General features: G+C 44.9%; 1 protein-coding gene across 1 annotated transcript in view; it reads right to left on the bottom strand.

Annotated features, from left to right (window-relative positions):
* Positions 1-687: 687 nt before the first annotated feature.
* Positions 688-15,293, bottom strand: part of Agbl2 (AGBL carboxypeptidase 2) — a 35,804-nt gene continuing 21,198 nt past the window's right edge. Inside the window, exons 10-17 of the mRNA XM_090347697.1 lie at positions 13,048-13,174; positions 12,154-12,254; positions 10,894-11,024; positions 8,284-8,350; positions 5,434-5,559; positions 4,628-4,738; positions 3,156-3,242; positions 688-1,267 (exon numbers count right to left, since the gene is read on the bottom strand). Coding sequence (XP_090203823.1) covers positions 1,094-1,267; positions 3,156-3,242; positions 4,628-4,738; positions 5,434-5,559; positions 8,284-8,350; positions 10,894-11,024; positions 12,154-12,254; positions 13,048-13,174 — 924 coding nt within the window. The 3' untranslated portion in view covers positions 688-1,093. The remainder of the gene's footprint in view (positions 1,268-3,155; positions 3,243-4,627; positions 4,739-5,433; positions 5,560-8,283; positions 8,351-10,893; positions 11,025-12,153; positions 12,255-13,047; positions 13,175-15,293) is intronic.

Raw genomic sequence — 15,293 nt, 5'->3', positions numbered from 1 at the left:
AACTCCAGGCCTGGGAGCTGTCCCTGAGTTTTTGTGTTCAAAGCTAGCACTCTACCACTTTGAGCCACAGCATCACTTTAAGTTTTCGGGTAGTTAATTGTAGATAAGAGTCTCATAGACTTTCCTGCCTGGGCTGGCTTTGAACTCTGGGCCTCGGATCTCAACTTCTTGAGTAGTTAGGATTACAGGCATGAGCCCTCAGCAACCAGCTTTCTCTCTTCTTGTTCTTATTTTTTTTTAATTTTTTTTTTTTGTGGGTCATGGGGCTTGAACTCTGGGCCTGGGCACTGTCCATGAGCTCTTCAGCTCAAGGCTACAGTTCTACTCCTGGAGCCACAGCCCCACTTCCCCTTTTCTAGTGATTAGTTGGAGATGAGTTTCATGTTCTTCAGTGCCTGGGCTGGCTTTGAACTGTGATCCTCAGATCTCAGCTTCCTGAGTAGCTGGGATTACAGGAATGAGCCACCGTGCCTGGCACTTCCATCTTTATTTAACTCTCATTATCAAGGTGATATGGGGAGCCTTTTAAAACTGGGACCACAGCTGCCATTCTGCAGCCTGTTGTCTGCAGGGTTGGTCCCTGAGAGGACCTTTGGAAACAAATGGCTGACAGCAAGTAACAGTTCATTCAACAAGCAGTGAACCAACCACAGGAAACATCTAGTTAGAGAGAATTTTAATCATCGAGTTAAAAAATTCACAGAACCTGTTGAACATAATACATATGACATTACATTTTCATTCACCACTTGAGGCTTTGACATTAAAAAAAAAAAACATGCTTCTGAAACATGTTGAAAAGTCTTTTATAATTGATTTGCACCTAACTTTAGAGAGAATAACTATTGGCTAAGACATCTATCTGTGCTGTGAACATACTCTTTAGTTTCTGAAAAGGGCTTTTCTATACAGCATAATACAAATTTTAGGAAAAAAAAAATTGAACAAAAGGCTGAAGATGGGTGCCAGCGCAAGTTTGAGGTATATGCCAGGGCATCTAACTGGACCCTTTCCATGCACGCATTTCCCCTGCCCCAGTGTGCACAAGCCAAGCCCTCAGAGGAGGTGCCCGTGTGCCGCAGCCCAGGCACACCTATGGGTACGTGTATATGTGCAAGGATGGGTACGTGGTCATGGAGGGGCGGCCTCTCCTTGGGGTTGAATATTTGCTCTTCATCCAGTCTGGCTTTATATCCGGAGCTGGTGGCAGGCTAGAGTTTGTGCTTTTCTTTGGCGAGCATGATTCTGTAAAGCCTGGCTTCTTGTTCTGCGCAAACAAGACAAGAGAGGAGCTTATTTTCTGTTGCAATGGGTACATTTTGACTTTGAGTTAAGGATAGACTGATGAGGAGTGACGTGTGCCTGCCTCTCCGCTCCGGAGACTGTGTACTACTGCTGCCAGGCTGAGGTCAGTTAGCTTTGCTCCAGTGTGTTTGAGTTTTCACACACTCCATGGGCTCTCTCTGAATTTGCCCCAGGAACTGGAGTCATGGCTTCCACAAATGGTTCACAAAGGAAGAGGTCTACTTAACGCATCAGCACCCTGGATCGTGTCCTGCCCTGTATTCTGATTGGCTATCGATGGGGTGATCTAGTAAGTGAACTATCCAGGGGGGAACTCTCAAGTAAGTGGAGTCCTGATGACGATGGCAGGCCACGCTTCCAGCACATGGTGTTTAACTGCATCCTCCATTGCTCCGCATTACAGTCTGGCCTGCATGGGGCCCCTGCGGGTCTGTTTTTGTTCCCCAAGGCTTTGTGAGGTGAATGCTGGGTGAGGACAGAGGGCAGTTTGGTATTCACCCCTCTGTGATACCTCTCTTCAATCTGATTTTGTTGACGCTTTCTTTTCCTTGCTATTCAGTTTCTGTCACATCATGGTAAGCTATGTCTTGTCATCTGTTCTAGAAGATCCTGTCTGTACAGTCTGCTAGGGTCTCCACACATGGCAGGTCCTCTAGAAGATACTGATAGGTCAAGCCTCTATCCAGGAATTGCCAAACAACTGACTTGGGAAGATGGCAGGGGTTTCACCTTTGAACTGTCCATCCTGTGTCTTGTCTGTCTAAGCCAGTCCACTGGCACCGCCTGTTCCACCCACAGACCTATGAGCCCTGCCCTCCTGGAGGCATACTCTGGGCTAGCTTCAAGGAAGGTTCACTAGCCACCAACCTACATTTCAGGAAAGAACCTGAACTGAGCATGAGAGATGTGTCATAGAGATAAATATGAGTTGATTTGAACTTCTTTTAGAAAAAGAAAATTTGGCTGGGTGCTGGTGGCTCACACCTGTAATCCTAGCTATTCAGGACTGAGTAGCTGAGGATCACAGTTTAAAGCCAGCCTAAGCAGAAAAGCCTCTGTGCGATTTTTTTTTTTTTGTCAGTTGTGGGGCTTGAAGTCAAAACCTGTCCCTGTACCAATTTGTGCTCAAGGTCAGCACACTATCACTTGAGCCACAGCACTTCTGGTTTTGAGTAGTTAACTGGAGATAAGAGGACTTTTCTGCCGGGCTGGTTTCAAAGTGTGATCCTCAGATCTCAGCCTTCTGAGTAGCTAGGATTACATGCTTGAGCCATACCAGGCTTCCCATGAGACTCTCATCTCCAATTAGCCACTCAAAAATAGTAGAGTGCCAGCCTAGTAAGTGTGAGTCAAAACTCAGTACTGAAAAGGAAAAAAAAAAGATCAATTTCAGCTCCAGGTAGGATTCCATTTTTCTTTTTTCTTTCTTTTTCTTTCTTTCTTTTTCTTTTTGCCAGTCTTGGAGCCTGAACTCAGGGCTTGAGCACTGTTCTTGGGCTTTCCTTAAGGCTAGTGCTCTTACCACTTGAGCCATAGCACCACTTCCAGCTTTCCTGTGTATGTGGTACTGAGGAATCAAACCTGGGTCTTTGTGTATGCTAGGCATTCTACCACTAGGCCAAACTTCCGGCCCCTCCAAGTAGGGTTTCTCTGGTCCTACACTACCTTTTGGGATGTGCCCCGTAGTAAGGAAGTGGTTTGAACTTGAGGGTGCAAAGTGCCTTAAATGTTTCCTGGGCAGAAGAAATCTGAGAAGGCAAAGCTATGGACCAAGGCACCAGCCATCCAAATCACGTCAAAATGAGTTACATTAATCGCTGGCCTAGAAGTGTCCATGGGAGGGGAAGTACCTGCATGGCCTCTTTATTCTTCGGTAGAATCAGGGAGGTCATTGGTGAGACCAGGGTGGTGCCTTTGTTTCTTCCACTTAACTGTGTCTAAAATAAATGAACACATCCTCATTAAGTAGTCCAGATGAACGAGTGTGAGTAAACACTACTGTTGTGCTTTCATCCATGCGGATCAATTTGTGATGATACTGCAATATGGAAAGAAAGGCAAGATGCAAATGAGCAACAAAGCAGGAAAGGCAGGGGAGAGGCGCTTACTGGGCACAGGCCACATGCCAGGTGCTGAACATGAAGATGCTGTCACAACAGTGGTCCCGACCTGGAAACTGAGTCCCGGGCAGGCCACATGACTCACAGAACACAGGCTGAGCTTCTGTCATCAGAAATGGTCGGAATCACAAGTGTACTGTATTTCAGATTTCTTCCAGGTTGGTTATTTGTCCATACACATAGTGAGATATCACAGGGATAGAAACTCATAAATGCACCTTACACAAATAATGTGAAGAGAAGTTTTTACAATTTTTAAAATAATCTTGTGCATGAACCAAGTTTCTTTTTCTTTTTCTTTTTCTTTTTTTTTTTTGCCAGTCCTGGGCTTGAGCTCAGGGTCTGAGCACTGTCCTTGGACTTTCTCAAGGTTAGAACGCTACCACTTGAGCCCCAGCACCATTTCTGGCTTTTTTCTATGTATGCGGTACCAAGGAATAGAACCCAGGTCCTCGTGCATGCTAGGCAAGCACTCTACCACTAGGCCAAACTCCCAGCCCAATGAACCGAGTTTCTACTTGCAGATTTCTACATGTCAGATTTGGGAGCATTCTGAGTTAGGAATGTTCAACCTGCTAAATAGTGAGGCCAGAATTTGAACTTGAGATAGACTCCAAGGTTGTGTTCTTAACACTGTTGCAATGAACACCAAATGACCCTTGGTGTTGAGCAGAGGCTGTGCACTGTTGGGGGTTTCCCTGTACAGCATGAAGGGACTCATTCCACCATTGTTAACCCCGGGGAAAATGCTACATAAGGATGGTTCATTTTGCATCCTATCCAGGAAGAATTAGCTTTTGTTGCTCTAAAATGTTAAATCAAAATAGTACTAGGAACCTGCTCACTTGTTCATTTGCCCAGAGTAGTTTAAGATCTGCCCAACACTGCATTCCTAGGGAAGGAATGGGCTGTAGCAGGTTAAACTCACTGAGTGGATGGGTGGGGGATAAGAGGATGGTACATGTTCTTGGCATCAAAGCCCAGATACCAGTACTTGATCTCAGACTCCAGTGGTTTTTAATCCAAAGCCGTGTTAGTGCCCTTCCAGCTCCCATTCCCCAGTCTTTATGCTCCCTGACTTCCAATGGTGAGGGCAACACAAATATCTATTGCGTTGTCTGCCCTGTGATGTGGGAGAGAGATGCTTGTTGGAGAAATCACAGACCCTGTGGGACCAGCAGTCGGATAGAGACATTCATTACCTCAGCGAACCTTGGTTTGTCATTTCTCATTGTTGAAGCTGTGGAATCCTCCAGATGTTTCATAAAGGTAGACTGCTTTTGCAGGGTGGTAGCAAACCCTGCCGTTGTGCCCTAGGATGAATGAAAGGAAAAGACTTTTCAGTCAATCCATTCATAATCCACCCAGTTCACCTGGTAACAAAACGGCCAGCTGGGCAGTCAGTTTCTGTCTCTAGAAAGCAGAGTCTGGGGTGGGTGTGAGAACTTGGAGCAAGGTGGAGGAGGAACTTCCAGGCGTCCTGAGCCCCAACCAGGCCACTCTGGAGCATCTTAGCCCATTGAGGCAACACTTCCACTTTCCTCTGGAAGCCCAGACTTGGTCGAAAGCCAGACTTGTGCCAGAGGAGAGGGTCATGTGCTGAGGGTGACACAGGCTCAGAGATGATCTCAGAGGACGCAGGGAAGGTTTGAGGTCTCACCTCAAAACAGCAAGTTCCACCCCCTCCCAGCCCCTTGCACTTGCTCTCTTGGCATAAGCAGCAGATAGCAGAAACAGAAGGCAGGGGCTTTCTTTCTTTCTTTCTTTCTTTCTTTCTTTCTTTCTTTCTTTCTTTTTTTTTTTTGCCAGTCTTAGAGCTTGAACTCAGGGGCCTGGGCACTGTCCCTGAGCTTCGTTTGCTCAAGGCTATCACTTGAGCCACAGCACCACTGGCTTTTTTTTTTTTTTTTTTAATGTGCTACTGAAGAAGCAAATGCAAGGCTCATGCATGCAAAGCAAAGCACTCTACCATGAAGCCACATTCCCAGCCCAGGCAGGGCTTTCTTACTGGGGAATCTTCTATTAATTTTAACTCCCGCATCAAATAATTTTTCTGGTACTGCTCATTTCGCTGTTTCCTGGTCTGAAGTGGCTTCTTTTTTTTCTTCTTTAGCATTTTCTTTTTCCGATTCATCTGTGGGAAAGTACAGAGAGACTGGTCACAAGTGTGTGTAGCTCTGCTCGCCCCACACAGTGATGGGGAAACAGGCGAGCCCGGCATGTGGCCGCCCAGGGCTGCCCCCTACTTAATCCTCATATTACACCATCGTGGACACATGGCCAAATAGATACTGCTATGAAACCAGATGACTTTATGGAATGAAGCCAGGATACTACTGGTCCTCTACCGTGTCATCTAGTGAAAGACTCAGTCTTATTTGTGCATTGGTATCTCATGTCTGTAACCCTTGTTACTCAGGAGACAGGACTGGGGATCAGGGTTTGAAATCAGCCTGGGTAGAAAAGTCTGGGAGACTTTTTTTTTTTTTTTTTGCCAGTCCTAGGTCTTGAATCCAGGACCTGGGCATGGTCCTTGAGCACTTTTGCTCAAGGTTAGTGCTTTGTCACTTGAGTCACAGCACCACTTCTAGCTTTTTCTGTATATGTGGTACCAAGGAATCAAACCCTGGGCTTTGTGCCTGCTAGGAAGGCACTCTACCACTCCTGGCCCTGGGAGACCCTTATGTCCAATAAACTAGCAAAAATGCAGGATTGAAAGCATGGCTCAACTATGAGAGGAAAAAGCTGAGTGAAAGCACAAAACCCTGAGCTCAATCCCCAGTATTGGCATACACATAAACATACACACACACAAACATACAGGCATGTATGCATGCATGCACATACATGTGTGGGCCTTAGGGATTTTATTTTGTTGCTGTTACCATAAAGTGTCTTTACTAAGTAAGATGTACTCCCAGTTACTTAAGAAGTTGTGTTCAGGAGGGTCTCTGTTCAAGGCTTGCCTAAGCAAAATGTTAGTGAGACCATATCTCAAACAATAAGCTGAGTATGAATATGCCTCTGTGATCTCAGCTGTGCAGGAGACTGTTGGTAAGAGGATTATACACTGACGCCAGCCCATAGCAAAAATGTGACACCATATCTGAAAACAACTAAAGCAAAAAGCACTGGGGAGGGGCCAGGGGTTTGGCCTAGTGATAGAATGCTTGCCTAGCATTGATTCCTCAGTTGCACATACATAGAAAAAAGCCAGAAGTGATGCTGTGACTCAAGTGGTAGAGCTATAGCCTTGAGAAAGCCCAAGGACAGTGCTCAGGCTTTGATTAGAGGGAAAGAGGAAGAGAGAGAAAGAGAGAGAGAGAGAGAGAGAGAGAGAGAGAGAGAGAGAGAGAGAGAGAGAGAGAGACAGAGAGACAGAGAGACAGAGAGACAGAGAGACAGAGAGAGAAAAGAAAAAAAATAAGTGAGAGATTTACAAAGTACCCAATACTCCAGAGTAAGCTAATCAGTTAGAAATACTGCTCTATCTCCTTTTCTTTTTGTAGTTCTGGATGTTGAATTCAGTGCTTCACATTTATCAGGCAAGCACACTACCACTGAACTATAAACAAAGCCATTGCTGTATTTACTAAGACTGTTGAAAAATTTATCAAACCAGCTAGGCACCAGTGGCTTATGCCCATAATCCTAGCTACTTAGGAGGCTGAGATCTGAGGATTGTGGTTTGAAGTCAGCCTGGGCAGAAAAGTCCATGAGTCTCTTAATCTCCGATTAATGAGTCTCTTATCTCCATCAGAAAGCTAGAAGTGAAGCTATCGCTGAAATAGTATAGTGCTAGGTTTGAGCATAAAAGCTCAGAGGCAGCACCCAGGCCCTGAATTCAAGTCCCAGGGCTCAAAAAACAAAAACTTAAACACAACAAATTCACAGAATTATCCAGTGGTGTTATGTTTGGGCTTTTGTTTGCTTTCTGGTTTGTCACTGTTTTTCGGTCATGAGGTTTTAAACTCAGCCTCACTCATACTTGGCAAGCGCTCCTACTTGAACTTTGTTCTCAGCCCTTTTTGCTTTATTTTTTAAAGTAGAATCTCATACTTTTTCTAAGGCCGACCTCAAAATGTAATCCTCTTTGCCCAGCTTGTTCTTTAATGATCTTTCTTTCTTTCTTTTCTTTTTCTTTTTTTTTTGCCAGTCCTGGGGTTTGAGACAGGGTCTAAGCACTGTCCTTGGGCTTTCTCAAGGACAGTGCTCTACCACTTTGAGCCATAGCACCATTTCTGACTTTTTTATGTCTATGTGGTATCCAGGAATCAAGCCCAGGGCTGTGTGCTTGCTAGGCAAGCACTCTACCTTTAAGCCGCACTCCCAGCCCTTTCGACAATTTTTAATGTGGCAATACTGAGGTTTGAACATAGGGCTTTGTACTTACTAGGAAATTTCTCTACCACTTGAGCCATGCCTATTTACTTTTGGACTTTACTTTCTGATATGGCAGAGAGGATAGGCCCATGCCACCACACAGTTTTTTCTGTTGGGATGGAATCTTGTGAATTTTTTGTCTTGGCTGAGCTTGAACTATGGCTGTACTGATCTCTGCTTCCTAAGTACTTTGGGTAACAGCCATGAGCTGTCTCACCTGGCTGCTACATGTTACATATAAGAGTTAATATTAGGGGGCCGGGAGTTTGGCCTAGTGGTAGAGTGCTTGCCTAGCATGCACGAAGACCCGGGTTCAATTCCTTGGTACCACATACATAGCAAAAAGCCGGAAGTGGTGCTGAGGCTCAAGTAGTAGAGCTCTATTATTGAGAAAGTCCAAGGACAGTGCCCAGGCCCTGAGCTGAAGCCCAGGACTGGCAAAAATAAATAAATAAATAAGTGAATATCATCTTACCTCATCTACTAAATTCAGTAGGTGAACGGGGAGACCATCTGATAAGGAGCTGTCAGAACCACTGGTGCTAGATCCACAAGGAAAGAAGGGGAAAAAGCATAATTAACATGTGAAGGAGGTGTAAGATGCCTTAGTCTGGCTGCACAATATTAACCACTTGCTGTCTTTTGTGTGCTCCCATTAAGAATTCTGGACAATTAATGTACTATGTTGTCTCTCATCTCCTTTGCTGTCCCTTGTTTATCTCATATTGTTATAGTATCTCACTTTGTTATCTGATATATTGAATTTATTTGTATTTGGTTATTTGAAATTTGATAGGGAAGGGGGAAAACCAAGACGGGTGAGGGGTGTGGGGGGGAGGGAAATGGGTACCAAGACATGTGAAAGGGTATCAATGTACGTGAATTAATGCACCTTCTATCTGGCAAATATCATGTAACCCTTTTACTAATTACAATTAAAAAAATGCAACAACAACAAAAAAAAGAATTCTGGACAAGAGCACACGAGTACTCATTCTGAACACACACTGCTGCCATGTTGCACATTAGGCAGAGAGAATGAACAAAGGAGACAGAGCTCCTATGATAAGAAGTCCACCACCTGTGTGGCAAAAGTAAATACTGGGCAGATGGACAATGGTGCCCTGGGCAGCTGGGGTAAGGGCTGTAGAAGTCTCCATGTGCTTTAGAGAATAGTAGGTTACTGGGATTTATCTGAGAAACCAGGCTTTTCTTCATTCATTCATTTCTTTTGGTGTGTGTCAGTCCTAGAACTTGAACTCTGGGCCTGGGGCATTGTCCCTGAGCTTCTTTTGCCCAAGGTTAGCATGCTGCCACTTGAGCTGCAGTGCCATTTCTGGCTTTTTCTGTTTATGTGGTACTGAGGAATGGAACCCAGGGCCTCGTGCATGCGAGGCAAACACTCTACCACTAAGCCACATTCCCAGCCCAGGATCTCAGATCTTATAGAACTTCTTTGCTAGCTGGGATGGGAAGGCAGACAATAAGAAAAAGATAAGTATAGATGATAAAAATGATGAATGGGGCTTGATGCTGGTGGCGCACACCTGTAATGCTAGCTATTCAAGAGGCTGAGATCTGAGGACTGCAGTTCAAAGCCAGCCCACGCAGGAGAGTCTATGAGATCCATATCTCCATATAAGTACCAAATAATCCAGAAGTATGCTGTGGCTCAAGTGGTAGAATACTAGCCTTGAACAAAAAAAGTTTTGGGCCGAGCGCAGTGGCTCCCATCTGTAATTCACTGCTACTCAGGAGGCTGAGATCTGAAGACTGAAGTTCAAAGACAGCCTGGGCACTAAAGACATAAGACTCTTACCTCCAATTAACCACTAGAAAACCAGAAATGGGGCTGTGGCTCAATGGGTAGGGTGGTAGCCTTGAGCTGAAGAGCTCAGGGACAGTGCCCCAGCCCAGAGTTCAAGTCCCATGACCAACAAAACAAAACAAAAAGAAAAACAAAAAGAGTGATGAATGTTGGCCTCATTGAAAAGGGTGATATTAGAGCAAAGAATGGCATTAGCCATGTGGCCTCCTGGAGAAAGAGCACTAGGGAATTGCAGGTTCAAAGACCCTCAAGCCAAAGAGCTGACATGCTGAGGTAGCTTGAGGCCTGTGTGGTAGTAGCAGGGAGTGAAAGGGTGGGAGTCACAGAGGATCAGGTGCTATACCCACAGTCTTGTAGAACACTGTAGGGGCTTTCCCCCCCCCCCCCGCTGTCGATCATGGGGTTTGATCTCTGGCCTGGGCAATGTCCCTCAGCTCTTCAGCTCAAGGCTACTTCCCTACCTCCTGAGTAATGAAGATTACAGGTGTGAACCACCTCGCCTGGCTTAGGGACTTTAAAAAAAATATAAATTTGAGTAAGTTAGGGAGCCACTGAGGTAGAAGAATGACATGACTGATACTAGTTCTGAAAAAGAATCATTCCCCTGGTTTTCTTTAGCCTGGCTGGTTCCTTCTCAAGTCTCTAGGAAGATTTTGGTTCAGCTTTAGGCCCCACCAAAAAGAGAGACCTTATCCAAAAATAACCAGTGCTCAAGGTGAGGCTCAGTGGTAGAGTACCTGCTCAGCAAGCTCAAGGTCCTGATTTCAACCTTTAGAACTACCAGACACAAAAAAATAATAAACAAGAGTACTGGGATTTTGGCCTGGTGGTGGAGTGCTTGCTTCGCATTCACAAAGACCTGGGTTTGATTCCTTGGTACCACATATACAGAAAAAGCAGAAATGGTGCTGTGGTTCAAGTGGTAGAGCACTATCCTTGAGAAAGCCCAAGGAAAGTGCTCATGCCCTGAGTTCAAGCTCCAAGACTGGCAAAAAGAAAAAAAAGGCAAAAAAAAAAATTGGGGCCTGAAGCTTAGTGATAGAGTGCTCACCTAGCATGCACAAAGACCTGGGTTCCATTCCTCAGTACCACATACAAAGAAAAAGCCGGAAGTGGTGCTGTGGCTCAACTGGCAGGGCTCTAGCCTTGAGAAAGCCCAAGGACAGTGCTCAGGCCATGAGTTCAGGCCCCAGGACTGGCAAAATAATAATAACAATAATAATAATACATTTCTGTCTTTGAGATGAACTTTGTTACCTGGATTCAATATCAGATAAGGGAATATCACTCCAACTTCCTTCTAAATTCATGAGCTGTCCACGTTCATTGAACTTCTTGTAGATTTCCTGGTGTAAGAGCTCCTTAAGCTCTTTTAGACACTGAAGGAACTGTGACAGTGAAAAGATTGATAATAATGATTGATTTATTTCCTGAATATGTGCTGAAAGAAACCTCACTTATCACTGATGACCAGTAAGCTGCAATCCCTGCTGCTAAGGACATATTGATAGAGAAGTTGCATAAGCTGTAGAAACAGAATTATTTCTATCATGGCTTTAAGCTACTTTTTTGGTTGCTATAACCAACTTTATTAATTTTTTTTGCTACCCCTGGAGTTTGAACTTAGGACATGGGCACTGTCCTTGGGTTTTCTTAAGGTTAGCACTCTACCACTCGAGCCACAGAATCACTTCTGGCTTTTTCTATGTATGTGGTACTGAGGAATCGAATCCCGGTCTTGGTGCATACCAGGTAAGCATTCTACCTCTAGGCCAAACTCCTGGCCCCCCATGGGCATTATTGACTGAAATAAAAGAAAGAAGCAAGATTTGGTGTAGCCAAGCACCAGTGGCTCATACTATAATCCTAGAGACTCAAGAGTTTGAGATCTGAGGATTGCAGCTTAGCAGGGAAACCTTATCTCTGTTTAACCATAAAAAGCTCTGAGTGGCACAGTGGCTCCAGTAGTAGAGTGCTAGCCTTGAGAAAAAAAGAAGCTCAGAGACAGTGCCCAGACCCCTGAGTTCAAGCCCCAGGAAGAAGGGTGCTAAAGGACAGTTTTCTTCCTGTAAGTGAATTACTAAGTCTTTCCATTTGCCCACAGTGTGCATATTGGGATTTTCTTATTACCAAACAAAACAAAACTTTAGGGAAGCCAGGTGCCAGTGGCTCATACCTGTAATCCTAGCTCCTCAGGAGGCTGAGATCTGAGTATTGTGGTTCAAAGCCAGCCTGGGCACTAAAGTCCCTGAGACTCTTATCTCCAATTAACCACCAGAAAACCGGAAGTGGCACTGTGGCTCAAATGGTAGAGCAACAGCCTTGAGCTGAAGAGTCCATGTCCAGGCCCAGAGTTCAAGCCCTATGACCGACCAAAACTAAAACTAAAACAAAAACAAAACTTCAGGGAGATATGTACAGTGGAGGAGGACTACCTGTGGTGCCTCTGGGCTGAGCCAGAATCATGTGACATTGATCATACTAGTGGTCCCACATTTCCTGAACCCCCATTTTTACCTTTGTTTGGTCAGGATCGCAGAAATCCAGAAGTGTGTCACAGATGTGATAGCCCAGTGACTTTAGATCTTCAGTGGTAAAGTGAATGTCTCTTTTACTGCCTGGGGAAAAAAAAGACACATTTCTTATTCAATCCTTTGGGCTGAAAGCAAGTCAAGATATGAATGACTTTTAAGAAAAAACCCCCACCACTTTTGATTCTAAAATACTGTGCTTATGTGCAGGTGTATGGAGTAGCTCTCCGTGTCACTTGGTTGAGAAGGACGGGAACATGAGAAGGTCACTACCATGATGGCTGTGTGCTCACTTAGCTGCTTCTTTGGGGCAGGCACCATCTCATTAAGCAGGATCCATAAAGCTGGGACTGTGATTCTTGCCAGGTAAAGGGAAAATGAGAAGCTGGGCGCTTGTGGCTCACACGTGTAGTCCTAGCTATTCAGGAGGTTGAGATCTGATGATCATGGTTCAAAGCCAGCCCAGGCAGGAAAGTCGGTGAGACTCTTATTCTAATTAATCACCGGAAAACAGGAAGTGGGGTCTTGACTCAAAGTGGCTGGAGTGCTAGCCTTGAGCAAAAAAGAACTCAGGGACAGTATCCAGGCCTCGAGTTCAAGCCCCATACACACACACATATACACACAGAAAAAGGCAAAATGAGGGTTGAAGAGCTTAAATAATTAACTCAGGATATCTAAATGCAGTTTGAAATTCAAAACTCCAGCTCCTAAGCAGCCATTTTGGTGCTTCATGAAGTATAATATTCTACATTCAGGTTTAGTGGTGGGGGGAGGAGGGAGGGTAGGGAGATTCTCTGCGATCACTCATCTCCCCAACATGCCCCAGACCTAAGCTCCCCAGGTGCTGGGCGAGGCTTCGGAGGGAGGGATAGATTACCCAGCGTGGACCCGCCAAAGGTGGACTCCATGGTGTAGCTGTTTTGGATTCCCATCCGCCACATCACCACACGTCCTGTTCCTTCTTTGCACTTTTGGACCTTAAAGTTACAACTGTGAAAAGAGAACTTAAGAGAAAGCCAAAGTCAGTTAATTACAACTACAAGATGTCTTAAGATGCATTACTACAAGACAAAAATGGTTCCTTTGCAGGGAGGGGTCTAGATATTATTTTCATAGTATAATAGGTTGTATGAAATACTGGAACCAATAAAGTGAGGGATGTCAACAGGCTATGGGGGAAGGAGTTTTGTGGTTACATCAATCAGGAAGAAGGACGAAAAATACTAAACAGACTTCTCTGGGACCTTCAGAGTATTTAATGTGGAGTGGGATCTTCCAAAGGGAAGGATCTATATATATAATTTGTCCATGGACCCTATCTGCCTAGCACCCTCTGGAAAAGCAGCATTGGAGTAACTAAGGATCCAGGAACACCTGGGTCAGGAATGGTAGGTAATTAGCATCCAAAGAACAAGCCAGTCATTCTGAGACATTCCTTCCTCTTCCTCCTCTCCTCAACTCCTTTTTCATTCTGCCTTCCTCTCCCTCTTCCACCTCTCCTCTGCCCTTCCTTTCTGTTTTTTTTTTTTCTGTTGTTGCTGTTTTTTTCTTTTCTTTTTCGCCAGTCCTGGGGCTTGAACTCAGGGCCTGAGCACTGTCCTTGGATTTTCTGAGTATGTGGTCCAGAGGAATAGAACCTGGGCCTTTGTGCTTGCTAGGCAAGCACTCTACCACGAGGCCAAACTCCCAGCCCCTTGCCCTTCCTTTCTTTGGCAAGGACTCTTTGTAGCCATCTGGCCTTAAACTCATGATCTTCCTGCCTCAGCCTCCGGAGTACTGGGGTTGCAGACATTTGCCACTGTACTAGGCTCTACCACTTATTTTCAGCCACTTGATGTAGTTGGGTTTGTCCTCCAAAATCTCTATCTAGTGTTGTTGTTGTTGTTTGGTTGGTCCTGGGTCTTGGACTCAGGGCCTGGGTGCTGTCTCTGAGTTCTTTTGCTTAAGGCTAGTGCTCTACCAGTTTGAGCCACAACTTCCCTTCCAGTTTTCTGGTGGTTAATTGGAGGTAAGAGTCTCAGGGACAGTTCTGCTGGGGCTGGCTTTGGACTGCAATCCTCAGATCTCAGCCTTCTGTATAGCTAGCACCACAACCCTGAGCCCCAGGCCTGATCATTGTTTATACTGAAATTACACAATGTGTGGCCTCTTGTGTTTGGCTTCTTTCATTTAGTGTGTTCAAGGTTCATCTGTATCCTGGCATTTCAGCACTTGAATCTTCTATTTATTGTGAACATAATTTCATCCAGTGGATAGTCTACATTTTGTATATCTGTCCATTTAGCTGATGTTGATCATAGGGCCTGACCTCAGAGCCTGGGTCCTGTCCCTGAGCTCTTTTGCTAAAGCTAGCATTCTACAACTGAGCTACAGCTTCATTTGCAGTGGGTTTATGTTTGTTTGGTTTGGTTTTTTTTTTGAGTAGTTAAATTTTCACAGGGACTTTTCTGCCTGGGCTGGCTTTGAACTGTGATCCTAAGATTTCTGTCTCCTGAATAGGATTACAGGTGTGAGCCACTGCCACCTGCTTTGATAGAAAAAAAAAATATCTTTTTTTTCCCAGACCTGGGGCTTGAATTCAGGGCCTGGGCACTGTCCTTGAGCATTTTTAAGGTTAGCAGACTACCACTTGAGCTACAGCACCACTTCTGTTTTTTGTATTTTATTTTTCCTGTGTATGTGGTACTAAGGAATCAAACCCAGGGCTTCATGAATGTTAGGCAAGCACTTTACCACTAGGTTACACTCCTCACCCTAGAAAAAAATCCTTAAAGCCATACTTTTCTAAATTCTTGACATCTAGGTGGCTGGGATTAACCAAAGATAATAAAGAGAGCTGGATGCCGGTGGCTCATGCCTATAATCCTAGCTATTCAGGAGGCTGAGATCTGAGGCTCAAGGTTCCAAGCTAGCCTCGTCTTATCTCCAATTTACCATCAGAAACCGGAAGTGGCACTGTGACTCTAAGTGGTAGAGTGCTAGTCTTGAGCTGAAGAGCTTGGGAACAGTGCCCAGGCCCAGAGTTCAAGCCCCATGACCACCATCAACCAAAGATAATAGAGATTAAAAATGCCACATAAAAAATAACATCTAGGGTGGGGGGGAGGGTAATGGGGACCAAGA

This window comes from Megascapheus bottae, chromosome 16 (assembly GCF_031878675.1).
Source record: "Megascapheus bottae isolate mThoBot1 chromosome 16, mThoBot2.hap1, whole genome shotgun sequence".
Taxonomy (NCBI): Eukaryota; Metazoa; Chordata; class Mammalia; order Rodentia; family Geomyidae; genus Megascapheus; species Megascapheus bottae.
This window is presented reverse-complemented; position numbering and strand designations above follow the sequence as displayed.